This window comes from Mastigoproctus giganteus, chromosome 2 (genome assembly GCF_048544385.1).
Source record: "Mastigoproctus giganteus isolate SK-2022 chromosome 2, ASM4854438v1, whole genome shotgun sequence".
In the NCBI taxonomy this organism is placed as follows: domain Eukaryota; kingdom Metazoa; phylum Arthropoda; class Arachnida; order Uropygi; family Thelyphonidae; genus Mastigoproctus; species Mastigoproctus giganteus.
Genome location: NC_143576.1, coordinates 193484749 through 193505231, shown reverse-complemented (window position 1 = coordinate 193505231; position 20483 = coordinate 193484749). Strand labels below are relative to the sequence as shown.

The 20483-nt window shown below is 35.9% G+C and overlaps 1 protein-coding gene across 1 annotated transcript in view; it reads left to right on the top strand.

Annotated features, from left to right (window-relative positions):
• Nucleotides 1-20483, top strand: part of mor (SWI/SNF- related protein mor) — a 385701-nt gene that overhangs the window by 106219 nt on the left and 258999 nt on the right. Inside the window, exons 8-9 of the mRNA XM_090390116.1 lie at nucleotides 2606-2647; nucleotides 12597-12691. Of these exons, the coding sequence (XP_090246242.1) occupies nucleotides 2606-2647; nucleotides 12597-12691 (137 nt within the window). The remainder of the gene's footprint in view (nucleotides 1-2605; nucleotides 2648-12596; nucleotides 12692-20483) is intronic.

The window sequence follows — 20483 nt, the reverse complement described above, 5'->3', positions numbered from 1 at the left end:
GACAGCACATAACCTAAAACGATGCCACCTTAAAAATTTTCTGTTTATACAGAAATGGCTGTGTATTATGATGCTAAGCACTTTATATACATAGTCTAAATTTGTTCGCAGCTTGAGGCTCTAGCCCTAAATGCGCCTTAGTCTAAATACATCATACACCATCAGGCATCTCTCATATTGTGGAGTTATACTTCATAACTGTTTTTGCCATCATTGCATCACTTGGGTACCTACCCACTCACTGACGAAGGGCCAAATAGCCCTGAAACAGTGCTGTCTGGGTGGTGGTACCTATCTGAGAATAAGTAACACTAGTCTTCTCCTTAGGTGAAGCGTTACTTATTCGAAGTAGTGCAATATCATGGCAACTCGTTGTGAAGGTATTCACAATATGAGATAACCTAAAACGATGCCACCTTAAAAAATTTTCTGTTTATACAGAAATGGCTGTGTATTATGATGCTAAGCACTTTATATACATAGTCTAAATTTGTTCGCAGCTTGAGGCTCTAGCCCTAAATGCGCCTTAGTCTAAATACATCATACACCATCAGGCATATCTCATATTGTGGAGTTATACTTCATAACTGTTTTTGCCATCATTGCATCACTTGGGTACCTACCCACTCACTGACGAAGGGCCAAATAGCCCTGAAACAGTGCTGTCTGGGTGGTGGTACCTATCTGAGAATAAGTAACACTAGTCTTCTCCTTAGGTGAAGCGTTACTTATTCGAAGTAGTGCAATATCATGGCAACTCGTTGTGAAGGTATTCACAATATGAGATATAACCTAAAACGATGCCACCTTAAAAATTTTCTGTTTATACAGAAATGGCTGTGTATTATGATGCTAAGCACTTTATATACATAGTCTAAATTTGTTCGCAGCTTGAGGCTCTAGCCCTAAATGCGCCTTAGTCTAAATACATCATACACCATCAGGCATCTCTCATATTGTGGAGTTATACTTCATAACTGTTTTTGCCATCATTGCATCACTTGGGTACCTACCCACTCACTGACGAAGGGCCAAATAGCCCTGAAACAGTGCTGTCTGGGTGGTGGTACCTATCTGAGAATAAGTAACACTAGTCTTCTCCTTAGGTGAAGCGTTACTTATTCGAAGTAGTGCAATATCATGGCAACTCGTTGTGAAGGTATTCACAATATGAGATATAACCTAAAACGATGCCACCTTAAAAATTTTCTGTTTATACAGAAATGGCTGTGTATTATGATGCTAAGCACTTTATATACATAGTCTAAATTTGTTCGCAGCTTGAGGCTCTAGCCCTAAATGCGCCTTAGTCTAAATACATCATACACCATCAGGCATCTCTCATATTGTGGGGTTATACTTCATAACTGTTTTTGCCATCATTGCATCACTTGGGTACCTACCCACTCACTGACGAAGGGCCAAATAGCCTTGAAACAGTGCTGTCTGGGTGGTGGTACCTATCTGAGAATAAGTAACACTAGTCTTCTCCTTAGGTGAAGCGTTACTTATTCGAAGTAGTGCAATATCATGGCAACTCGTTGTGAAGGTATTCACAATATGAGATATAACCTAAAACGATGCCACCTTAAAAATTTTCTGTTTATACAGAAATGGCTGTGTATTATGATGCTAAGCACTTTATATACATAGTATGACAACAATTTAATAGATGCAAAAAATTGATATAAATATTTAATTGATAAAAGCATTGAAGAAACTGACACAAAATAGTTTATGAGAAAAATTTAATAGAGATACTGTACAAAAAAGTGGTGCAAACATTTAATAAACAGAAAAAAGTGCTGCAAACAGTTGACAAAAAAGTGATAGAAACATTTAATGAATTGACAAAGCTTTTGTGTTGGATCTTTGTCTAAATGAGCATTTTGGTAATTTGGTTCTTCTCATATTATTTTCTGTTGGTTGTAATGGTCTTATTTAAATGTAATCATCCTCATTTAAATAAGATCAGCATCTGGTCCTTTTATCTTTTAACACGTTTAGTTACATTTGTGGGGGGGGGGGCATTCTACAGCTGTTAAGTGATACCAGTTAAATTAAGGTGGACTTGGTGCATAGCTTTAGTCACCCTTGTGCCATAAAAACCAGAATCAAATCAAATCTAAATTAAGATTCACGGTGAAAGAAACATCAGCTATCAACTTTAATTGAATATAATGACACTTTTTATTTAAAGTAGCTGATACCCTTTCCAGTTCTTGAACACATTGGAAGAGGACATGAATCCTATAAAGTGATAGCTTTTCCCTACTAGTTCTTATATCTTCTCTCCAATCCTGTAATACTGTGATAATTCTGAACAAGGAAGAATGGCATCCAATGTTTACCATTGATCATTCTTTTGGTTGCAGGGCATGGAATCTGATCATTATTAGGTGGCACACTAATATTTCTTCGGAACTTTATTTCTGATTTTGATTGGCATTTCCATTTTATTAATTACATGATAAAACCTTTCTTGATGTATCATTAGATGGAACTATTAGCTTAAAAAATTGCCAAATTTGGACTCTAATTATTATTTGCCTTTGTCCTTCAAATGTGATTTTGATATTATAGTTTTTTATTGTTTTCTTCACAGGGTAGGAGAAGTTCACCAAGAGGAAAATACACCTTAGAAGAGGTATGTATGAGATCTGTTATTATGTACTTCCTTTTATTTGAAGGAAGTGAATGTAAAACTTGATAATATAATAATACAGTAGTACATCAGTTATCCAGAATAATTTGAAAGGCTGATTCTTTTTTTTTCTTTCTTTTTTTTTTTTAATATTTATTAATGGTAGTATTTCAGACAAATTTTTATTATGCTACAAGAGTATTTCTGTCTGTTTTTTTTTTTTTTTACTTCGTATATCTGGTGAAATGTTGGATTAGGACTAATGGGTTTTCTTCAAAACTATGAATGATAGTGTTTAGTCATTTGCTTCCATGAACCCAATTTTCCATGACATATTTTGTTCTCTTCGTTTCATATTGTGTTTACTTTAACTTCAGATTCTGTAAGGATACAGTAATATCGGCCTGAGACTGTGCAATTTATTATTGTTCTCAGATTTTTACGATAAAATGTCAGTGAAAAGAAACAGCACTGAAATGGGCGGAAAATCAGGAAGAATGCGAAATAATTAAATTGATATTACCGTATTAAGGAACTTGAAAGATTTAGCAGCAAAAAAAAAAAAATTAAAAAAGTAACAAAAAATTAATTTAAAAAATTACTTTAAATTTTTTTCCACATAAAATTTGTAGTAAAATACCTATCCAAATATACATCTTCTTCTGGGGTTATAACTCAGGATGGGTCTTAGCCTTCTCAACGATGTTTCACCAGTAAGCCCTCCCAGAAGTCAGACTTCTCCAACTTCTTATTCTCATATATTTGAATATATATATATATAAATGTGAAAATTTGTATGTATAAGTTATTATAAGGTGCCTCCGTAGCCAGGTGAGCAGGAGCAGCAGTGCGTAGCACACGCTTCTTGATTAGACCAGAGTTCGAGCCCGTGACCACCAAATACGGAGGATGCGGAAAGGTCAGGGAATGACCACCGCATATCCCTGGAGCAATATGGCCTTAGTTGTTAATGCTCCTAAAAAAAAAAATAAATAAAAAAATAACAAAAAATAATAAAATAAGTTATTATTATTTTTAATTTAATAAATTCTTTTTTTTTTTTTCCTTTTCCCACACTGTTTAAAGTCTTTTTCCTTATTACATTATAACAGAATTTTACCTTAATACATTATAACAGAATTTATTTAATTTTACCTTACGTTCGGTTATCTGGAAAATTTTGCTATCTGGAAGAGGTCTGGCATTATTTATTATGGATAACTGATGCTGTACTGTATTTATATTTAAAACATCCTGTACATCCACTCTAACAATCTGTATAAGTCTTCCTTAAATTTATTCAACTACCCACTTCTACAACAACAAATGGAAGTTTGTTCCAACAGTCAACTATCCTTGGGCTGAAAAGTTTCCACTCATCTATCCTTCCTCAGTTTAAATTTTTGTCCCCTTATGTGTGTTGTTTGAGCAACAATAAGAATGCCCTTCAGTTTACTCAGTCCATTCAAAGCCTTAAATACCTAAATCACATATCATCACATATGCTTAATTTCCAGATGCTGCAATTTGTAGAACTGAGTCTTTCTTGGTAAGAGTACCCTTATGTTCTCCTTAGTAATTTTCTTGTTACTCTTCTCAGCATCCATTCTAACACATCCACATCCTTCCTAAAATGAAGCTTATGGTTGTGTATACAGGACTCAAGATCCACATCTTGAGTCCTTAACATTGCCTTATACAGCAAAATAATTACCTACTTATCCTTGCTGGCAAAATTCCTGTATGTCATTGGAAAAACCACGAGCTGCCCTAGCAGCCCATCTACACTGCTCAGAAAACTTTGTCTAATTGCACAATTACCCCCAAGTTTTTCATTCTCCACTACCCTGAATGTGGTACATACATAGTTAGTGTGTTAACTTGGAATTACTGCTAGCCATAAAGTATATTGCATTTATCAGTGCTAAACTTCAGTTTGTTACCTTTCAGCCAATCTTCCTAATTTTTCTAGATCCTGTTGCAGTAGCTTACCTCGATTACTGTCATTAACTGCCCTGCCAACCTTTGTATTATTTGCAGATTTAACTATTAAGCATGATATACTTTCATCCTTATCATAAATATTAAAAACAAAAATGGGCCCAGCACTTGACCCTAGAGCATTCCACTAATAACATTACTCTAAGAAGAGCAGTGCCCGTCAATAACCAGTCATGTCTTTAACAACTATCTCTTTATCCATTACAGTAAATTTCCCTTAATACCCACTCCAGTTTCTACTAAAGTCTATCATGTAGAACAGTATCAGAAGCTTTCCTGAAATCTGAATATGTGATATCAAGGTTATAATTTTTTTTTTGTTGTTGTATCCAATTCTTTTGTTACTTCAGTATCCAATAAGATTGGTTATACTGGATTTCCCCTTAACAAATTCATGATGTAATTACCATATAACTGCATTTCCTGCCAGGATGATCCTGCAATAGTTCTTTACCCACTGACTCCATTATTTTCTCCTGGAACAGAAGTAAGCATAAAGGTAGTAATTACTCATTTTGCCCTCTGATTCTCCTTTGTGAATAGGAGAGACATTTGCACAACTCCAACCTATAGTATTCCTCCTTAATTCAAGGAATCTCTCACAATTATGGCCAAAGGTTTGTTTTGCTGCTGCTTTTAATATAATAGAATAGATCCCATCACCCCATGTACCTTATTTACTTTTATATTCAGCAATTTCTTTTCCACTCTGATCCCAGTTATCCCAAAATCATTTAGTTCCTGTTTATAACTTGGTGTACTTCTGGTATTCCCAGCCCAAAAAACTTCTTCACAGGTGAATTTGAATGCAAAATATTTATTTAGCTTGTCAGTAAACTGAACAGTATTATCAATAGTTACACCACCTGTGGCTAGTGAGCCAATGTGGTTCATCCATTTACTTCTAGTGTTATGTAAGTGAAAAATTTGCATTCTTAGCCAAAGAGTTCTCTTAACTTGCCTTAGCTTGCCTAATCCCCTTAATTACATGATTGCTGATGAGTTTGTAATTACTCTAGATTTCTGTGTCTTCTGCTGATTTATGACTATTCCATGTATTTTCTTCTCTGCAACTAGTCTCACCAGTTCATGTGACATCCACCTAAGTTGATGTCACATGAACTGATCAACCATTAATAATATCTTGTAGTTACTATAAATAGTAGTAGTAGTAGTAGTGGCACATGATGCAAGAAAGCAAGTGTAGGAGCTTATGCAGCATCAGCCAAAAAAAAAAAAAAAAAAAAAAAAAATCACACCATTCCCTCCAAATGCCTGTCCAGTTCCTCCTTAAATTTATTTAACCTATCAACTTCCACAACGACATATGGAAGTTTGTTCCAGCAATTAACCACCCGCTGGCTAAAGGCAAATTTCCGCACATCTATTCTACATCTGTCCTTTCTTAATTTGAACTTATGTCCCCGTAGGTTGGTAATCTGAACAAGTGGAAGGATCCCATCAGAATTCAGCGTGCTCAACCCATTCAAGGCCTTATAGACCTCAATCAGATCACCGCGCAGGTGCCTAGTCTCCAGCCACTGCAATTTGCAGAACTTAAGCCTCTCTTGGTAAGAGAATCCCTTCATTCCCCTCACCAATCGTGTTGCTCTTCTCTGTACACGCTCAAGCAAATCTACATCCTTCCTAAAATGAGGCCTCCAGACCTGTACGCAGTACTCAAGGCGTGGCCTGACCATTGCCTTATACAGAGGGACAATCACCTCCTTTTCCCTGCTAGCAAAATTCCTATATATCATTGACAAAACCCATGACCCGCCCTAGCAGCCTGTCTGCACTGCTCAGAAAACTTCATATCTGACTGCACAATTACTCCTAGGTGTTTTTCATTTTCTACCACCTTAAGTGTAGTACCACACAGTTGGTACGTTTCTCTGGGGTTACTTCTACCCATATGCAGTACTTTGCATTTGTCAAGGTTGAACTTCAGTTGCCACTTCTTAGCCCATCTGCCCAAATTATCTAGATCCTGTTGCAGTAGCACACTGCCATTACTGTCATTAACAACCCTGCCAACCTTTATGTCATCTGCAAACTTCGACATTAAGCCTGATATACCTTCATCAATATCATTGATAAATACACAAAACAACAGTGGACCCAACACCGAACCCTGTGGGACTCCACTAATAACATTAGTCCACGAAGAGCAGCACCCATTGATTACCACCCTCTGTCTTCTCCCACTTAACCATCCTTTTATCCATTGTAGCAACTTACCCTTAATACCATTCTGCTCCAATTTGTACAGTAGTCTTCCATGCGCAACAGTGTCAAAAGCTTTCCTGAAATCCAAGTATATGATATCAAAATTATTTTTTGCATCCAGTTCCTTTGTGACCACATCATAATAACCAATCAAATTTGTCAGACAAGACTTTCCCTTAACAAACCCATGCTGTGTTTGAATTATTGCTGCAGTCTTGTCTAGATGATCCTGCAATGCATCTTTAACCAGCGACTCCATTATTTTACCTGGAACAGAAGTTAAACTAACTGGTCTGTAATTACTCGTGTCACCCTTCGATCCACCTTTGTGAATTGGAGACACATTTGCACATCTCCAGTCCGTGGGAACCTCCCCTGAGTCCAAGGATGCTCTCATAATTATAGCTAAGGGTTTGCTTAGTTGCTTTGCCGCCTCCTTTAAAATAACTGGATAGATCCCATCCACCCCAGGTGCCTTTCTTATGTTTAACTTCAACAATTTCTCCTCCACTTTGCTCTCAGTTATTACAAAATCATTAAGCACACTGCTACAATTTGATAACCTTCTTCCATTTTCAAATTGTAATAATTCCTCACGTGTGAATGTAGATGCAAAATACTCATTCAGTTTGTTTGCTATCTGAGCAGGATCATCAACAGTCGAACCATCGATGTCAAGTGGACCAATCATATTCATCCCCTTCCTTTTAGAGTTTATATAAGTAAAGAAATCCTTGCTGTTTTTCTTAGCATCTTTTGCCAAAGATTTCTCGTAATCCGCCTTCGCCTGCCGAACCTCCTTTGTGATCTGATTACAGACTAGCTTATATCTGCCACAGGCTTCTGCGTCACCTGATAATTTATATGCATCCCATGCATTTTTCTTCTCTGTCACGAGTCTCATTAGTTCATTTGATAACCATTTAGGCCTAAACCTTGAACGATATTTCTTAATCGGTATATAAATAACTAATAGCTTCTGTGATTATTTCCTTGAATGATTCCTATTTAGAAGTTACACTTGGTATCATCATTAGTTGGTCCCACTGAAAGGGAATTTAAAAATTATCTTCAACCACTGTAGTCACCTTTATGAAAACAAAATCTTTTACCCTTGACAGTAGTCATATTTTTAAGTTGATCCCACATCAGTATATTATGTTCACTGGCACTTAGTGGTTTCTTTATATTGATAGTCTTAGTGCATGACGTGTACTGCTGATAATCAGATCAAGAGTATTGCTTTCTCTTATTGCCTATCTGATGTGCTAGTGTAGAAAAGTCATCCAATAAATCCAGAAAATTTCTGTTACTGTGTGAGTGACCAACCTGTAGGTTCCATTCACTATCTGGAAAGTTATTATCCATCCATTATAAGTCAGTTTGATTTACTGGCACTGTCTGTGCAATTATTTGTTATACTTATCACAATCATTTGGCTTATAATAGACTCCTACTCTCATTTTTGTTTTCCCGGTCTCACAACACACTGATTCAACATTGCACTGGCTACCCATTTCAACTGCATGTACTGCTTTGGAGTCTGTCTGCTTCCTAACTAAGCGCATAATTTCTCCATTTCAGTCCTGTACTGTCCACCTTAGGAATCTGTGATTGTATGCACTGCATTTGTGGGAGTACGGAAACTTGGGAACGTATACTATACATGTATCAAGAATATAAGGACCTCAGGAAGGACTTTCTGGAGACAGTTTAACTTTGCCAGCCTTGAAACCTGGATGTGAGGAACAGCTTCTAGCCATTAAGGACACTTTCGAGGCCTTTCATAGGTTTTTAATAGATGACACGTGCTATTAGAGTTGGAGCAGCACTTGTGAGGGTATTATAGCACATCTACATAACAACTTCACTACTACTACGGAAATGGTGATTAGTGGCTCTTAAAGGTAGCAGTGCATCTGGTTGTATTACATTCTTGGTTGTCCAGGGGTATATGGGCTAAATATCTTCATGTCTTTCTCTCTCTCTCTCTCTCTCTCTCTCTCTCTCTCTCTCTCTCTCTCTCTCTCTCTCTCTCTCTCTCTCTCTCTCGTATGCACTTGTGTGACTTGTATAAAGGAGCTCTCTGCCTGACCGATGTAAGTTAAAGCTACTGAGAGTAGAATGGCCATCACCCGAAAATCTATACATGACCAGAAATTCCCTGCATGATCCATTGTTGCTGCTGGTGCATCTCCTTGTGGCGCAGTGAGATGCATATCTTAAAAAAAAAAAAGGTAAAGTGCAGCCATTATCAACCCACTGCAGGATGGAAGCCTCCTCAACAATTCATGTTGAGGGAAATGGACCATAATCTGCCATGCTGGTCCAGTGCGGATTGGCAGATCGACCGTATTCAGCAGTCAGGGACTTGAACCCCGGTCTACTCAAAGAGCGTGTGCTACTGCACTCCCGCTCCTGAGGGTGCCTCCGTAGCCAGGTGGGAAGAAGCAGCAGTGCGAAGCACACGCTTCTTGATTAGACCGGGGTTCGAGCCCGTCACCACCAAATACGGAGGAAGCGGAAAGGTCAGGGAATGACCACCGCATATAACCGGAGCAATATGGCCTTAGTTGCTAATGCTCCTAAAAACCAAATAACAACAACAACCTGCTCCTGACCACTCAGCTACGGATCTTGTGCATTACTTTTATACTATTCAATGGTCATCCTTATGGTGTACGATCACTCTTACCTCTGTGTCTCCTTGAGGTGCAGTGTATAAGTGTGTACAATACATTGGTACTAATACAATTGGTACCAATGTGTTTAATGGTATTACCATTTGTGTCCTTAAAATACGAAAGCTGCACTACAACATCAGCCACTTGTGTGACTTGCATAAAGGAGCTCTCTGCCTGACTGATGTAAGTTAAGTCTGGTTAAAGAAGCATTGCAGGATCATCTAGACAAGACTTCAGTTATAGCTCGGACACAGCATGGGTTTCTTAAGGGGAAGTCTTGTCTGACCAATTTTATTGGATACTATGATGTAGTCACAAAGGAATTGGATGCAAAGAATAATTTTTATCATATATTTGGATCTTAGAAAGGCTTTTGATACTGTTGCACATGGAAGACTGCTGCACAAATTGGAGCAGTGTGGCACTGGAGGCAAATTGCTCCTATGGATAAAGGTATGGTTGAGTGGGGGAAGACAGAGAGTGGTAATCAATGGACACTGCTCTTCGTGGAGTAATGTTATTAGTGGAGTCCCTCAGGATTCATTGTTGGGTCCATTGTTGTTTTCTATATTTATAAACGATACTGATGATGGTATATCAGGCTTAATGTCCAAGTTTGCAGACAATATGAAGCTTGGTAGGGTTGTTAATCACACTAATGCCGGTACGCTGCTGCAACAGGATCTAGAAAAGTTGAGCAGATGGGCTGAGAGGTGGAAAATGAAGTTTAACATTGACAAATATAAAGTATTGCATATGGGAAGCAGTAACCCCAGAGTAACATATCAACTGTGTGGTACTACACTGACAGGGTAGAGAGTGAAAAGGACCTGGGGGTAATTGTGCAGGCAGATATGAAGTTTTCTGAGCAGTGCAGGCAGTCTGCAAGAGTATCTCATGGTGTCTTGTCGACATATAGGAATTTTTCTAGCAGGGATAAGGAGGTGATTATCACCTTGAGTATTGTATACAGGTCTGGAGGCCTCATTTTAAGAAGGATGTAGAGGTGTTGGAACAAGTATACAGAAGGGCAACAAGATTAGTGAATGGAACAAAGGGATGTTCTTACGAAGAAAGGCTTAAATTTTGCAAATTACAGTGTCTGGAGACTAGGCACCTGCGAGGTGATCTGATTGAGGTGTATAAAGTCCTGAATGGTTTGAGCATGCTGATGGAATTCTTCCTCTTGCTCAGAATAATTGCCTGAGAGGACATAAATTCAAATTGAGGAAAGACAGATGTAGGAGAGATGTGCGGAAGTTTGCCTTTAGCAGTGAGCGGTTGATTGCTGGAACAAACTTCCATCTGTCGTAGAAGTTGATAGCTTAAACAGATTCAAGGCTGAACTGGATAAACGTTTGGAGCAAGTGAATGGGTGAAATCAGAAGGGTTTTTTTTTTTTTTTTTTGGCTGATGCTATATAAGCTTGCTTCCTTGCATCATGTGCCCTTGCTAATGCTAACGCTAACTTTTACTCCTAGCATACATACCCTGGTCCTGTTCTACTTATCTGTTTTTCAAAATGTACATATTTCCTATTCATTTTCAGTAGTCTACAATAGCTACTTCATGTGGGATCAGTGCTTTTTACTGTGGAGGATTGCATCATGTGCAGTGTGCATTCTTGTGTTCTGCTGGGCAGCTAATTGCTTTATGGTCCTTATTTTTAATTTCTTTGAGGGGTATCACTCCTGTTCTGCAAACCCTCACTTTATCTGCTCACATTCCCTGCAACAAAAGCACAGAGATCTCCTTTGGCCATTTCATGGCCCACTACAGATAACTCAGCAAAAAAAAGACAGCAAGAAGCACAATGAATATAATTGATTTGGAAGAGTACTGCCATTGACAGTTCTCTCAAGCCAAAGCATTCCTTCAAATCTGAGTTTTTTTTTTTTTTAGCTGCTCATGTTTCGGGCATTATTTTAGTCTAAATTTAATTTAAAAATACCACATGAACTAAGAAATATTTGTATAGTAACACTACACTATACCTATTGTGCAGACTATGCTGTTATATTTCTAAATAATGCTGATGATTTTCTAAATGCTTAACTAAATACAAAAATAAGCTAACCTATGTGATTAAGATCTACAAACCATTTACTACAGTTTAAAACATTTCAGTTATCTGCTGTGAGGTACTACACTCTAATAGTTGCGAGATACCAGTTATGAGATTTCTTATTGGTAATTTTGATGCAGTGTTCATGTCAAAATTACCAGTAAGAAAGTTTCAATGAAGATTAAGTTGTAACTTATGAAATTCTCTTCTGAATTCAACAATAAACTAATATATGTGATTAGAACAATTAAAACTGTTTAATAAACAATATAATATTGTAATTGAGTTTAAAAAAAAGTAAATTTTCCAAAAATATATGTTTTCAGGAATATGAATGATCTGCAGCTACACGTTATACCTTAGACTAGAGTGGTCTTTACTTTCAGGTTACAAAAATAAATTAAAAAAATATAAAACCATACATAGTATATACAGAAAAACCTCATTAATTCAGTATTGGTTTATATAAAGTTTGCCTTTAAACAAAGTATATCTCATACTCCTTCGAAAGGAATAGGAATTCTCGTGTTAAAAAATTTGTTTTTAACATGAGAGGTTAATATTTGTTCCATGAATAGTAAAATCATACTGTTCATCTTGATTAGTACTAGTACTTGTGGGTAGCACAGTTGGTAAAATCACTGTGCTACCCACACTGGGTGAAAAGTCTTGAGTGTAAATTCCATTGATGTGAGGAGTTCATATAATACGTCAAACCTTAACTTCTTGATATATAATTTTATTGAACTCAGAATCCAAGCTCAAAGATGAATTTTAACACAGAAATTTAAAACATAGCCAACTTAGGGTCTAATTTCAACAATTTGGCCTTTTAATACCAAAAAACTAAATATTTTACCTTCTCATGGTAAAATGTCTTTTATTAAACTTTCTCACTTAGTAGTAGTACTTTATATAATGTCCTTCTTGAATTTAATTAAAGTTATATTTCTATATTTTTATTTTCTGATAGCTGATATCTGCAGATGGAGACAGGAGAGATAGGAAAGGAGTGAAAAAAAGGAAGAGGTCACCATCACCACCGGTGGATAAACGGAAAAGGAAAGGGTAATTTGTACCATTCTGGAATACAAGTAATCCAAAATTTTTGCTATCAGCTGATAAATTGAAAAAATAGTATTATTTTTTCTATTTACTATTTGATTCCACTTACTATTTAATTACAAGAACTGTTATGTTTATTTTTATACTTGATTAATTAGCTGTGCTTTTTTCTAAGCTATCTTTCTGTTTAAGATCACTATTTTACCCCTAAGTATTGTACTTCCAAGCAATCAACTTTGTGTGTCATGTAGCCATTCACACTTTTTTTTAGTGTGAATGGCTAGCCAAGGAATTGTGTTGATACACAATGTGTTATTTCAGCCATTGTACATGTTGACAGACTACCTCTTTCAGTCAGTCATTTCAAATTAAGATCATCAAGCATGAACTTGTGGTTTTGCTGCTTGGCCTGCAAAGAAGCATAAAGTGCTATAAACCACCTAGTGTTGAAGTTATGGAGTATTTTCTCCTGTTATTGAGATTTTCTTGCCCCCCAACCTCAGAAAATAAGTATGTATGCTTTGGAAGACATTCTGAATTTGTTGACTTATGATTCACAGTGGTTTAAGTAACTTTAGTCTCAAGCAGGGGATAGCTGCCAACTTTCTGGGTTTATGACAGAAAATCAATTGTTTTGACTTGATTTGACCTCATCTTCATTACCATCATGACATGGTTTGTAGAGTTTCTCTGTCTTTATGCAGTAACATAGTTTTCTCTTTTTGTCTTTTTCCTTTTGGCAAAAAAAAAGTAAAACTGCATTAAAATTGGGATTTCTTCTTACTTTAGTTAATGTGGCCATGATAAACACCTGAGAATAGTTTTTCATAATTTTTCAGTTAGCCATTGAAAAAATAAAATAAATAAATAAAATAGAGGGCTGAATTTTCATTTCCAGCACAATATGCTAATGGCCCAGGGATGATACCCCCTCCCAATTTAGAAAGCAATAAGTATTATTAAAAGGACTCAGTTTATTAAAAACTATTATTAAAGATTTATTTTAAATGAAAATTAATGTACAAGATGGCAATTCCAATAATATGCAATGCCAATAATCCAGAAATAAGAATCAAAATACCGACCAACCCTGTCAATAGATTAGTAAAGGCTGCCTTCTTGTCAGTCACAATTATAAAAGACTAGTGAGTGGTGTGTACAGCGATTCATCATGAAAAGTGAAACAGTTGATGGATGTTGAACCGAATTATTTCTGTGCTGATACAATCTAATGAAATGTTATAACTTCAAATGTTTAATACACTCCTAGCAGAAGCCATGTGATTTCATGAATAAATTTGGTAAATTGTGGACTTAGTTTGGTGTTTACTGTACTTTATATCATAAATTTATGATATATTGGCTGACTTTACTCATCCTTGGGCAGATTCAATGGAAAGGTTTGGTGAAACTTAAGCAGTTGCTTTTGACATTTCCAAGGCTTTTGATTATGTTTGGCATAAAGGTCTTCAAAGCAAGCTCCCATCATCATATGGATTGCTGATTGTGTTTTACAATTGGGTATCCACTTTTATCTCTGACTTCTATCTGTGAGAGATGGGAGACAGTTCTCTGCCTTAACTTCTTTACTAATGCTGTTTACCAGGGTTCACTTTTCCCCACTCTTTTTCATTTGTATGTTATGTATAATAAGAGGTTATGTACAGAAAGAGGATAATTAGGTTATTGACATTTTGTCATTAATTAACCTCTTTTTCAAAGTCTTTACACTCTGTCTCATAGATATTCAGTTTCTGCTGCATTCCTTTTCTGTAGATACTTTCATGAGCACTGTTCTTTTGATTTGGCAGCTGTAACTCCCTAACTCTCTTCCAGGTCATATCCACAACCCTATGGGTAGTTAAGTGATGATAGCACATTACATTCCGTCCTCCAGTTTGAGAAACCTTGAACTGCACAAATAACTTCTTGAATATCCACTACCAATTCCCTGAATGCTGCTCTCCAGGCAATTCTTCAGTTGGGTGGATGAAAACTTAGTTAACTTTAATCTTTTTTTTCTTTGCACAAAAAAAAAAAAAAAAAAGCCTACTGTTCCTATCTCATATTTGATGACACTCAATTTTCTATTAGGGATTACCCTGACTTCTAATCTCTTTTGGTGTAGTGCATCACAAATATTATTTCTTTTGAATTAAAAAAATAACTGGGTTGTATTTTTTTGCTCTGAACATTGCTTTTCTTCTAAAGAGCTCTTCACTCTACAAATCTCAAATCTGCTCCCCTTTCCCCATGGAATACTATTCCCACATGTTAAGTGACTGCCAAAACAAACCCCCTCTGCAGCTTCTGACTATGTAAAAGAAGATAATTAGATATTAATTAATGATCTGTCTCATACCATGTCTCTTCACTGTCTCATATATACAGTGGATTCTGGTTAATCGGGACGCATTAGGACTAGTGCACTTTGGCCCGATTAAGCGGCTGCCGCAGTTATGCGAAGTTTCACGTAAATAGTTATAAAGATATAAAAAAAAAGGCAAACTACCATTTCACTGCGGAACAAATTATTTCTTCAAATAAATTTCAGAATCAGTTAGAGCCAAAAATGAGAAGGCAAAGCAAGAGTGAAACAAGAGATGATTCATTCATGTGCAACAACTAGAAAGGCTGTGGGCAGTGCTGTGCTGGTATATTTTTAATAATCAGCTCAACCCCCACCTTCTTTGGAAACTACGCTGCAGTTTCTCCCATTGTGAGAATTACAACCCCCAGAGAGTATAAATGAATTCCATTACAGTACTGTATCAGTAAACATCCCCTTAAATTTGCATTGGCTGCTTCTTTTTAGGGTAATGACTTTGAGGTTCATGACAGTTCTAGAAATGTGAGATCTTCGACAGATGTTGAGCAAGGTAAAGTCATTAATTACCTTAAGAAGTGGCCCAGGAAAAATTAAGCAGATGTTTTGCTAGTGGAGATAATTCCTACACTGTCGTATAAGGAAGTGGGGGGAAGGAAGCACAAATGGTGCCAAAATAAGTGCGCCCTTGTGAATTGTTCGTGTCACCATCTTATCACCAAAATGCTGCTAACCACTGTGGATTGAAGTGTGTGCCGTTCTACAATTTATAGCCATTGTCAGTTTAATTAACAACCCCTTCCCCGATTAAATGGCATGTTGTCCCAATTAAGCAAATAAAACCCTGGCTATTTTCTCAATTGGGTTTTGTTCTTTAAGATTTGTCCCAAATAAATAGCTTCCCCAATTAACTGGTGGCCCAATTAAGTGGAACCCACTGTATTCAGTTTCTGATACATTCCTTTTCTATAGATACTTCCATGAGCACTGTTCTTCTGATTTGACATCTATAATTTCCCCACACTCTTCCAAATTAGTCCAAACCCATGCCACAACTTGGCTGGTATCCATTCATTTCTTCAACTTCAATCTCAGAGAACCAATTTTTCCTCTTCTTCATTTATCTTTTCTGCTTCTAATTCTCTGGAACAACCTTCCTTCCTTATATATTTCCCAAAAATTGTAGTCCTGTAGAAATTCGCTTGAGTTTTTGCACTTTCATTTTTTTTTTTTTTTTTTAAGTGCTCAGCAATTTTTGACTGTTTATTTGATGCTCAGGCCTTTTGAGGCAAGGATTTCCAAAGAAATCCAGTTTTATCAGCACTATACACATTTTATTTTTCAAAACTGTCCTTAATAGTCTTTTGAGTGTTGTTAACATAGGTGTGCCAATACATTATAATTAAGTGATCCAACATTATTAATTATAAATTTAAAATCATAAAAGTTATTTGGGCATCAAAAAGTCCATATCAAAATAGGTTTACTATTGACAAAGAGCAGTTAATTTTTTTTTTTTTTTTTTTTTTGAGTTGAAATCCCAGTGTTTGATAAATTTATTACCATTAGGCTTAGATCTTCTTACTAGGCTTAAGTACACATGCTGTTGATTGAGTTTTCAACCCAATCAAGAAAATTAAATATGATTGTCCTGCATTGCAGTATAATGAATTGTGATGTATCTTTCATAAATTTGGTGACTTGAGGCTATTGCTAGGGGTCATAAATTAAAATTGAGGAAGGATGGTTGCAGAAGTTTGCCGTTAGCCAGCGAGTGGTTGACTGCTGGGACAAACTTCTATCTGTTGTGGAAGTGGATAGTTTGAATAAATTCAAAGAAGAACTAGACAAACTATTGGAGGTGATGGATAGGTGAAATGGGAAGTTTTTGTTTGGCTGTTGCTGTGTAAGCTTGCTTTCTTGCATCATTTGCCACTACTAATACTAATCCCTGACAATTATTGGCTCTGGAGTGTGTGTTAACAACTAATCTCATATATTTAATGGTATATAGATGTTTTTTATTTCATTCTTATAATTTGAAGTGCAGATACTGTGTGGAAACAATTTTTTAAAATTGTAATTTGTGGCTGCAAATAATGAAGTTTGGATAGAGTTATTCATGTGAATGACAGGTAATATGGTTAGTAATGGAGATAAGGTCCATTCTGTGTCTAAACTTATGTGAAGGATAGTGAAGATTCTTTTCAGGAGAACTCAATGTTCGGTGAAGGAGTATAGATAAAGATACAGAATGGGAGGAATATGAAGATTTTGGAAAAGCCTTAATCGAAATGGCAACAGCACCTTAATTAATTTGCATGCTACCAATGCAAGATCCAATACCCAGATGAAGTTTTTAAGGAAAACTTCCTTTTGATCTTTGGCAAAAAACACAGTAAAGAGCAAAAAACACAATAAAAAATATACAACTGCCAGTAAGTTACTATTTAGCTTATTTATACTTGCCACTGAGATTGAATAGCAAGATAAAATTGCCTGCCATTGACAGGCAATTTTATTAAACATAGTACCAAATATTTTGGCAATAAATACTGTTTTATGTATTGGTATTCTTTTCCCTATCAAGTCTGGCATTTAGTGCTGTTTAGTAGCAGTGACTACCAGTGAGTTACAAATCATTGCCTTATGTCCATGTTATATTTCTTCTTTACTGTAATAAATTAAAAATCTTGTTTTCATTCCATTGTGTTTGATTTTCATGTAATTGTGTTGATTTAGTACTTACATTATTACATTATAGAATATATTAATTGAGTAATTATTAATTATATTAATTCCTCAACGTAATATTCCTTCCTAATCTATTAATACATTAGTAGAAACATTGTTTGTGTATTTTAATCTGGGATCAAAATGCATTATTGGAGATGTTAGTGGATGACCTACCATGAATGCATCATTCATAGATCTAATAATTAGCTTAATTTTTATATAGCAAAGGATTTAGTATTGGTTTCTCAACTTAAGCGCAAGTAAAATTCTGCCATCAGAAGAGGCATGCCCAAATCTATTGTTACTTCAAATCTAATGAATAGCTTTAGAAAATTAGTTTTTAACATAAGCTCAAAATTCTGGCAATCAGTACAGGAAGTACCTTTCTGATCTCAGAATTCTATGGTATTTCAAATATTTGTACATAGATTTTGTCCTGAAATTTGAAACATTTTTCTTTATATAGTTACCCCCTGCTGTTGTGCAGTTCACTCAGCACTTGTTCACTGTAGTGCTCTGCATATTTTGATACTCTCCCCAAGAGTTCTGTTGTTTTCGCTCAGAAAAGTGGTCTTCAAATTGGGCAGCGCGAGGTGATTCATTGTACGTGAAGCGATTTGCAATCAATTGATATTTATATTTTAATTATAGAAAGATTTTAGATTAAAAAAAATAAAATATAAATAATTTTTTTTAATATTTCATATATGCAATCAGGCTTTTTTTAAAAGTGAGTACAAAAAAATTTTGTATTTGCAGTTAATTCATAAATTAAATGTAATTCTCACTAAACTCACCCTCACAAAATGGACAAGTTGCTTAAAAAGAGTCCTTCAAAGAAACCTCTGATTGAAGATGATACTGATAATGCTACTACCACAAATGACCAAAGAGAATATTACAGGGCTGACATTTCTCTTAGTAAGAGCTCTTTGTGAGCCATATTCGAGGTAAAAAAAGACGTCGATCTAATACTGATTAAAAAGCTGTCTTCAAAAATTCGAATTTATCAATAAAACTATTTGAAATAGTTTTCTTGGATTTACATCCATTATCATTAGCAATGAACTATGTCCTAAATGTGTATTTGTGTCTTGAGATATTAGATAATGGTAGTATTTACATACTTGTGTGAAAGTGTAAGGAATGTGTATGACATGGATTATCTACCACATAGTGTTTGCATGGAATGTATGCAAAAACATCCTTTTGCAATAGGTTAGTTTTTACCTAAAGTTCTGTTGCTCCACTGAAGAAGAGGAGCTTAGTGGAAATTTAGGAATTAGAAATAATTCTTTACACTTTTTAATTTGTTTTCTTATGCACAATTTATCATCTTGTATCATTTATCGTCATCTGACTGATTGAGAAGTCTGTTCACATGTTGGCTGGTCTCTGTTTATTGTTTTTTGGCTGTTTGTTGCTTGTCTGTAGTTTTAACATAAAATATATAACATAACATAAAATATAGATAATAAAATATTTTTCTATATATATACAAGGAACGCACGCACACACACGCACACACACGCACACACACGCGCACACACACACACACACACACACACACACACACACACACACACACACACACACACACACACACACACACACACACACACACACACACACACACACACACACACACACCAGGTGCCAAGTGATTATTAGTATGTATGAACAAATGATTCCAAGTGATCTCTGTAGTGCATTTGCAAAGCAAATAGATTCTTTTTCTTCTTTTTAGTTTAAAGTAGGCAGCATACCCAGAAGGGAAATTCACCTTTCTTTATTGTGTTTAGTAGTACTAACCAACCAAAGTAACTCAACTGCTTGGTCTCCTCACGTTAGGGCTGGAAACCAGGAAAGAAAAGCTATCTTTCCAGGGCCAAAAGGAGAAAAATGATCTCAAAACCTGCAAGATCTAATGATCCCACCATAACCAGTTGTGATATATAGGAAATTGTAACTCATGCAGTAGTAATTGCCAAAAAATTGACATTGTTAAAACATGAGCTCTGTATCTTGTATTGCATTCTACTCAAGAACTGTCTCTAGGTAGTCTCTCACTTTTTAAAATTCAAAAATAACTAGAAAATCTCATAGGATCCCCAAAAACAACCAAGCATCTGAGATCTGGCAACTTACTTGTTGAGGTCTCAGATGAACACCGATCAGAAAAAAATCACATCCTTTAGTGGATTATCCATTAATGTTTCCTTTCATTTTACTCTAAATACCTCTAGGGGTGCGATAACTGAGTGGAATCTCATAAACCTTTCAGAAGAAGAGTTAGACCAGAGAATTGTGCACATCAAGTACATATTTACTAAATGAGAGAATGACGTAGTTCTAGCACGGAACGTAATCCTAACATTTGATACCCCTGAACCTCTAACATCCAACAAAGTAGAATATCTTAACTGTCAAATAAAACCATACATTCTTAACCCAGCACCCTTTTTCAAATGCCAAAAAATTTACCCATCCCCAGAATGTCTGCAAGCGGTTTAGTCACTTATGCTGCTTGCAGTTCATGTGAGAACATTGATATGATGGCTTATGGGAATCAAATCCGATTGCCGTAAGGCATCAAAACAAAATAAGAGCCATCTAAACTTAAATTAATGCCCAATTTCCTTCAGTGAAATTGTAAGGATATTGCAACAATTGACGACATTCAAGATTTTCTTGTTCAGTATAACGAACTTGCCTTTTGTCTTCAAGGAATTA